An 8,761-nucleotide genomic window follows, 5' to 3' on the forward strand; every position below is an offset into this window, starting at 1 on the left:
GTCTTCAAACTTGAGAGTTACTCACCATCTTAATTTCACTAAGCCAAATCGATTTCAAAGGATTTAAGTTAAAGGCCTCCTCTAGGGAGCCAATTTTCAAAGAATATTCGCTTTTGTTTGAAATGCTTTTCTCACCACTTTCAGGATAATTGAGTGAGCGTCCGCTTTAACTTTCAAAATAAAGCCTTATAATTCCGCCGTTTGTAACTTGGAACTGTGGATTTATGACTGAGATCGAAGAGGTAATTACTTAAAATGCGATTACATGTTCCGATAGCAGGAACACATGATGTGAGCAGCACATTTAAACTGCAAGCCGCATGTGCCGGAGTTTAAATAGAGCGGATAAGGAAATATCATAACCTATCGACCCCCCCCCCCCCCCCCCCCCTTAAACGGCAATTCCATGGCCCGATTTTAAAAAACATTCGCTACGTGCAGTGATATGCTGCAGATGAGAGGAATAAGTTAAAACTGAAAATCATGAAACGGTGACGTTCTCTCTAATACTGATCTCTTACAGAAAATGTTTTGGCCATTTAAATCCAATGCACTTTCATCTACAGAAACCGTTCACCATATTAAAGGACAAGCCATTAGCATCATCATACATACAGAGCAAAAAATGGGAAACAGCACTATTGTACACTTGATATTTTTGTTGTTTGTTGTATGAAGACTGTAATGAACCATGAAAACCACTTCGTCTTCCCACTTAATTCTGCTTTATCAAATTGATTTCAAACGATTACAGTTGAAAACCTCCTCTTGAGAGTAAATTTTCAAAGATTTGTTGGCTTTACTAGGAAATGTTATTCTCTCCCTTTTCGGATAATTGAGCAAGCTTTCGTTCTAACGTTGGACACGAAGTGCCGCAGATGAGTTGGATAAGATAAATTTTATTAGCATGAAAAAAATTCACAACAGTTTCACCCATTGACATATCACCAAACTATGAAGCAAATGCAAGGACAATTCATATCATACAGAGCCGACATCCAGACGCGCAAACATGCACGCACACGCACAAATAGCCTCGGGCATTTGCACCCACACAAACAAATCCTGCATATGCACGCACTCGTACACAACCGCGCGCACACTTTTCGAAAATGTTTAAGCAATGAGTTAAAGTTATTCCGATCAACGTTCGTTTTGTGATGTATGTCTGTGACTGTGTTAGCAGGGGGATACTGCACAGCAGCAGTGCGTTTGTTGAGAAACAAACTCCAACAGCACTATGGCACTATATGTCGGCGCTTTCCAATATTTAGATTATCATCGTGTAGATAGCTTCACGATTATTAAAGGGGTTTAATAATAAATGGTTCGTTGATCTCACTTCAGTATATATATATATATATATATATATATATATATATATATATATATATTATATAGAGTGCATATAAAAAGCTATGTTGGAATGAAATGTGATATCAATAATATTAAAATAGGCGTTTAAAATAGACATCTTTAAAATATATTAACCATGTGGTTTTAAGATTACAGATACAAAGTCAATACGAAAAGAATTCCTAATTTTAAACCCAAATATTCTCAAACTGCTCCACATTGCGCTTTCAAAGTTACACATCATCATTCAATGACAAAATTGGTAATAAAATTTATGATAGACCTTAGTAAGGGGGTGTCACCTCAGACCCATAAATCTAACAGAGACAGGTCCATAACAAAACTATATTGGTAATTTGGTCCAAAAGTAAATAATCAATGGTGGTGCTTTCTCTTAATTTATTTCATACAGAGCAAACATGGAAAAAGAGACATTTGGATAAAGCATATAATACAATAATCTTACATTCAATGATGATCACCTATGGTCGTTAGTCTGTGTAGTAGTGTTAAGTTGTTACAAAGCCTCAAGGTAGGCTTCAGGACCAATGTGCAGATATCACAGTTCTTTGAGACAGTATTAAAACTGGTACAAAGAGATCAAGGTTTCTCTACACTTGCTCCATAATGCCCTAGCTATGCTCTACCTGAGGCTGGCTAGGTAATGACATCACTTGTGAAATCACGTGCAAAAATTTTCACTGCTCAAAAGTGTGTACAGACTTAGCCTGAGATATATATGAGTGTTTAGTAATCTAAATCTCTATTTTACTCTGTACATCTATTATATCTGCCTTGCTTTCAGGTAAGGTGTTTATCTCTTAATCAAAATAACAATATCGATCAACTACTAACATGTATCAATGCTAATTCTTTGTCATTAAATTTTTGATTGCCGAGGTATAGTGTCTTTAATTTATTAGGCAAACCCGTCTTTTTTTACCATTTAATACTGCTTTTGTGAAATCCTTTCTACTCATTTTGCTGAGATATGAATCACGCATGGGATGTAGTTTTCACTCATCACATCAGTAGCTGACTATTGCTTTCAGGTATGAATGCTTTTATCATATCCTTTTCTTTCTTAACTTTCTTACTTTGGCATGAATTACGAAATGATATATACATCGGTAGAATCGTTACTCATAGAAAACTGGCATACTCTAACTTTGTCTCTTTTTTTTTTTTTTTGTTCATTTATTTTACTGTATACAGTCCCTCTGAATCCACGTCATTATGCATCAGTCACAGTACTGCCTTAACAATATCTTACAACCGTTTCTTTCTCTTTTGAATTCAGAACTGCATCAAGTCCTTCTGGATCACTTAAATATCTGATACGATAGACCTGGCGATAAGCTCCTTCATTATTTCATTGGTGCCGCCGTAGATGGGTTGCACACGGGAGTCGACGAAGGCGCGTGCGATTGGATACTCCCACATGTAGCCCCAGCCTCCGTGCATCTGCACACACCTGTCAGCCACAGAACACTGCAGGTCTGTTAGCCTGAAATATCAGACACGAGGTGACACTGAGGACTGCTGAACTGATTTTTAGTCTGCTGCATAGATGGGTGGATGGGTTTATATTTGTTTTTGATACTTTACACTCTATTCATAATTCCATAAATGATGTATTTGGAGATGTAGAAAACGTAATGAATTACCTTTGATACATAACTATTTTGAAAGAGAGAGAGAAGTGAGGGAAGAGAGAGAGAGAGAGAGAAGAGAGAAAAGAGAAAGTTGAACCTACCAGTATTTGGCCATGGAGGCAGAGAAGCTATCACAGCCTCTGTTCTGGTGGATTTCCAGGCACTGATCCATGAAGGATCTTCCCACACATATCTCTGTCTTCATCTCAGCCAGCTTGTGCTGGATGGTCTGGAAAATATACGCTTCTTCTTTAAAAAAACATTTCTGGCAATGAAGTTTTGCTGACATTTTTGTTCCTAAAAGTATATTCAGAATTCCTTGTTTATGTTGTTGCCTACTTATTTAGTCAGAACTGTACTTCTTTCTCTCCAAAAATGCGGAAATGATATTAAATATATTCAATATTATATAATAATAATAATAATAATAATAATCCTCCCTATATACCTGTAAGCTTGAAATTGTCTTTCCAAATGCCTTCCTCTGCCTGACATAGGCCCTGGTCTCCTCAAACATCCACTCACACAGAGCAATCCCCATGTCTGCTATCAACAGACGCTCCTGGGGCAACTCCTGCATCAGGTAATAAAAACCCTTGTTGGCTTCTCCCAGAAGGTTCTCCTTAGGAATGCGCACATCTTCAAAGAACAGTTCTGCTGTGTCCTAAAATATATTTGACACATTTGCATTACAATGTAAGTTGATATATTGTCGGAAAATGGGGACAGGGCAAGGGTAAGTGTAACACACACACACACACACACACACACACACACACACACACACACACACGACACTGCTGCACAAAGTTCAGTAGAAATGTTTGGCAGCTTAAAATTATGATTACAATGACTTTTGTCTTGACTTGGGGTCTCATTGGCTCTAGAACAAATTAAGCCCAAGTGCCTGAAAGACAAACCTGAGCATACCGAAATATCTAAAATACAGTCACTTATTCGATAACCACATTCTCAAAGAAATATATACACTTTCATATGCCAAACCTTTAAACTTGAGAGAAAAGGACACAAAATAATACAGGAGATCACCAAGCAAATAATGCATTTCAGTATACCTGGGCCTTATATCCCATCTTCTCCAATTTCTTTCCCTTCTTGAACCCTGGCATGCCTGCCTCCACCAGGAACAGACTGATGCCGTGGGCCTTGGATTTGGCCTCTGGGTTGGTGACGGCAACAACAATGACCACATCAGCCAGATAACCATTGGTGATGAACACTTTACTGCCGTTAAGGATCCAATCGTCTCCGTCCCTCTTGGCATTGGTCTTAACACCCTGTAAGTCACTGAGAGAAAGAGGACAGTTTAATGGCCTGTCAAGGTCAATGCTGAAGAGGGTCAATTTAATTGAAATCATAATAACACAGTCTGTACCAAGTCATTTCAGCCAGATGGCACGTCAAGACATAAGGGTCTAAGGTAAATGAACAAATTTACAAAATTTTACTGAGCAGGGTTCAACAATACAGGCAAGTGCAGTACTTCATTGCTTACTGTGGCCAGCACACACACCTCACTGAATCAAGGTTTATCCATCCCATAACCCAATCAGCTGGACTTAAAATCCTGTCCTTTGACTTTATTATGATCCCAACATCTTGCCCTTTGACCTTATCCTGATCTTACCTTCCAGCTCCTGGCTCTGTCATGGCTATGGCCCCAATCCACTTCCCTGCAGTGAGCATGGGAATGAACTTGTCAATCTGGGCCTTGGTGCCATACCTGGTGATGTAAGGCATCACGATGTCCGAGTGCAGGGAGAACCCTGGTCCTGAGCAGTTCACATAAGACCTGAGGTGAAATGACATCAGCTTTATATCATATGATGAGAACAACTGAGAATCAGAGTGGTGATATCAGCTCCTAAGCATGTACCACAAACTGGGTAAGACGCATCAAGGGAATAATAACGAATCACAATGAGTAATGAGATGCTATTTAGTAAACTTCTAAGCAACATTAATAAGCTGTAATGCACTGCAGATATCTAGGTTTTAAAGATTGTTTAAGCTGCTAAACCTGAATGCTGACTATCTAAATTTGGTCTAGTAGCATTTTACAAACTGTTATCCACATTATTAACATTTACTGGAGTCATAACCATTGTGATAACCCTGTATCAAAAACAAGACACATGCCCAGTAAAGCCGCTAGCAAGCTCAGCGAATGTGGAGAGATCATCAGTCATTGAAAACATCAACACCCTCCACAGATTCCATCACTGTCATATCAAATGCAGACATACTTAAATTGGGAATTTCCCATCAATGAGAGTACAAAGTAATTTCCCATGCAGTTTAAACTTCATTGTTGACATATTAAGTGAACAATCACTCTTCACTTCAAAGCCTCAACTTACTGTTCCTCCCATACAATGGCTGCTGACAGGAAGTCTCCTCCTATGCCTCCATGTTCCTCTGCAGTATTCACTCCTAGAAGTCCTGTGGTGCCAGCTGACTCCCAAGCCTTAATAAATAACAAACACAACTTAAATGACTGATTCCCAAGTATTTTTAAATAAATGCACAGAAATAAACACAATTATTAGTTTAAGTTAAAATCCTTCCTGGTATTTTTAGAAAATACATAAGACTAATTTCTGACTTAAATGAACTGCAATTTTTAGATAAAACAATAATAATTTATTCATGATTAGTTATAATTAGTTAACTAAGAAACTTAAATCATTTTGTTTTCTTAACGACTTACTACTACATTTACTGATCATAAAAATTACGCAAAAAATCTCCTACCTCTCTGCTTATTTCTTTGTTCTTCTCCCACCTAAAACAAAAACAGAGGTAAGCTGTTAGAGTAACCTCAGTGATATTTTAAAACATGATGGTTCTAATATTAGCTCTACCAATGCAAAGAAATTTCCAGTTTAAGCTTGAACAGAAAAAGGTACTATGCACAAGGTGTGTTCAGATTCGATAACTCACAATCCTACTTCAGTTCAACAGAACGTCTCCACCTGTTGTGAAGTTCTACTATACAGTTTAAGCAAAGATGATATATATCTGGGAACAAGAACATTTAGATGAAAAACAAGGGCATTCAATTACATTACTTCCAACTAGTCTAATTAGACTGCACCCACTTACTCTGAATGGTAAGGTAATATTTCTTCCTGAAAGAACCTCCTCGCTGTCTGACGGAACATGTCATGCTCTTCTGCAAATATTCTCCTTGTTCCTATCTCCATCATGTTGTTCACCTCCCCTATTTCTTTTCTAACAGGAGCAGCACTAAATATAAATGCGTACTAGTATATAACTGAGTCATATATATTCTGACCAGAGCTTACGCAGTATGCCCCCTTAACTTAAAATTTTTATCGGTGTTATTTCTTAAGTCAACGTCTGTTCTATTAAATTAATTAATTTTAAAATTTCCATTTTGATTTTTCTGTTTTTACAAGACACGTCAAATAAAATGCGAACTGGGGTAATTTAAGGGGTGAACGTCGAAAATTCACAAAAATTAATTGCAAATATAGTTTATGGAAGGAGCAGAAGTACCTTGGTTTTACAAAAAGAGTCAACGCTATAGCTTCACCGGACAAAGTACACTGGTAGACGTTACTAAAGCACTTAAACTTTAACGTAACTCGAAGGTGTGGGGGATTACTAGAGTTGATTTAACAGGTTTTGTCTCGGTAAACAGTAGTATTTTCTAAGCAGTAATACTCCCTACATTACCTTTCATCCTGAAATTGAGCAGCGGTGGATTTTGCTACTCTACCATAGCGTTTAGGTAGAGAATTTAGCAGAGCACTACACGACTTTCGTAACGCAGCCATTGCTCTTCCCTGGGTAAGATGAACCTGGTTTACAATGTCAAGGTTGATTTGTTCATAAACCAGGCATGGATTTGACAGCTTTAAGACACATATTTATCAAAATATTCTAATAACCAAGAAAAGTGCCGTATCTAGATATCTCTATTTGTTATTTTTAAAACGCATTTGCGAAACTATTTCAGATGTGGCCTTTCTTGTGGTCAAAGTCCAAAGTAGACTGCAAAGTGCTGCCATCTGACGAACAGAAATTTAAACCTCACGCTTGATTCCTAGCTATCACTATCAAGAGCAAATAAGTGACCAGCCGGACTATAGAAAGATCTAGAAAGGCAGTGTTATTTTTGGGCGATTAAAAACATGAGGATTAGCAACTTGAAGCATGCTTGCGCCCGAATAACCAAACAGCCATTATTTTGGCTGGGATAGGCCTGCGCTGTTTTTAATTGTTCGTAACTAAGGTCACGCAACGCGTCGCTGAGCCTCAGTTATTTTCTAATGTGCTAGATGTTAATAACGCAGGTTCTCATGCTCGTTACAATATTTAGTATATTGTTTAAACAATAATAAAGAATGATCTATGAAGTATCAATTGGGTTAGAAAAAAATGGCACCGAAAAGAGGGACAACGGTGCCATTTGCTACGGTCTAGAACTATGATTGAGCTAGTCAAAATTCTAATATCAAGAGAGTATTGGTGAGATTTATTTTTCAGAAACCGAAGGGGGGGATAAAAATCTCCATTTGCTACGGTCTATGATTGAACTATGATTGAGCTAGTCAAAATTCTAATATCAAGAGAGTTTTGGTGTGATTTATCCCCGACACCCCCTTAAACCAAGATATGAAGTTGCCTCGTACACAATTTTTTCAGTGCACTTCTTTTGTTTACGTACTAAAAGAGTAGAATGTCAAGATTCGCTTACCGCCCCCGGTTCCTCTGTTTGAACCCCTTTGACTTATCTGCTGACAAACCGACTTTTCTCGACCTGAACTCAAAACAACGGAAGATTTTTTTACCTAATCTGGGTTATAGAAACAAGTTAAAGATGTTTCCCAATGATAGATTAGTTGAAAAAAATTAAAGAGAGAAAAAAAGCTTCATTTTTAGTGTCACTTGCGGTATGGAAAATTGATATATTGCACGTAGAATATTAAATGAAAAAAGTATGCCAGGAAATCTATAACATTATAATGTGCGCCTTCGGATAAAAAAATCGTAGTATATGCTTAATGAGGCAAAACAAATATGTTGTTGTTAATGCTGAATTACTTTTGATTTTACTTAAAAAAAGAATAAAATAAATTAGATAAAAAGTATGTTTTCAAGTAAATATTCGATCAAATATTAATTCTAATACGGCGTAGCAATAACCATTTTATATATAATGAAAATATAATATTTTACCAATCCGATGAAATACAGCATAAAATATTGAACGAACAACTTCAATAAATTAAACCAAGAATTTCAAGATTTTCATTAAACCGGCCCGACTTATTCCATTATTAGTTTATTAATTTTCACACGTTATTGAAATCTGGAGTTTTTATACTTATGAAGTACTAACAATATATCGCAGATTAAAGCTCGAAAGATTGTTAACGCATTGCATAAAATTGTTTTCAATTTTAATTTGGCAGTTTTAAGTATGTAGTTTATTTAAAAAGATCAGTTTTCACGTACGCTCCTGTCAATATACAGCGACGGGTTAGGGTAGGGTGGGGCAAAAAGCCCAGTCGGGGCAAAAAGACAATTTGCGATTTTTCTTTAATAATGCGAGATTTTAATCCACATGGCATTACGCCATATACCGCATAGCAGACGAAGTGTGTTCATGTAACCAAGGCCCAGTCTCACCAATAGCTATGTATTTTACGAACACCTTTGTACTTTTGCCCCCATTTCTCTTAATTTCACCCTCACTT

General features: G+C 37.1%; 1 protein-coding gene across 1 annotated transcript; it reads right to left on the reverse strand.

The window, feature by feature from the left end:
- Positions 1-1,738: 1,738 nt before the first annotated feature.
- LOC106173170 (long-chain specific acyl-CoA dehydrogenase, mitochondrial) lies at positions 1,739-6,859 on the reverse strand. The gene is made up of 9 exons (XM_013554206.2): positions 6,735-6,859; positions 6,138-6,281; positions 5,787-5,817; positions 5,393-5,499; positions 4,660-4,824; positions 4,088-4,319; positions 3,460-3,675; positions 3,113-3,240; positions 1,739-2,863 (listed from the first exon to the last, which is right to left on the reverse strand). Exons 1-9 carry the CDS (start codon positions 6,833-6,835, stop codon positions 2,683-2,685), a joined length of 1,305 nt encoding a protein of 434 aa, XP_013409660.1. The 5' UTR covers positions 6,836-6,859; the 3' UTR covers positions 1,739-2,682.
- Between the last annotated feature and the right edge of the window lie 1,902 nt (positions 6,860-8,761).

Source organism: Lingula anatina, chromosome 7, assembly GCF_051362555.1.
Source record: "Lingula anatina isolate TDL-2025a chromosome 7, LinAna3.0, whole genome shotgun sequence".
NCBI lineage: Eukaryota > Metazoa > Brachiopoda > Lingulata > Lingulida > Lingulidae > Lingula > Lingula anatina.

Excerpts from the sequence above, each read along its gene's own strand:
- LOC106173170 (XM_013554206.2), bottom strand. The coding sequence starts at position 6,835 with ATGGCTGCGTTACGAAAGTCGTGTAGTGCTCTGCTAAATTCTCTACCT. Across the intron at positions 6,282-6,734 it reads GCTCAATTTCAGGATGAAAG|TGCTGCTCCTGTTAGAAAAG; the intron begins GTAATGTAGGGA and ends ATTTATATTTAG. Across the intron at positions 3,241-3,459 it reads AGACAATTTCAAGCTTACAG|ACCATCCAGCACAAGCTGGC; the intron begins GTATATAGGGAG and ends TATATTTTCCAG.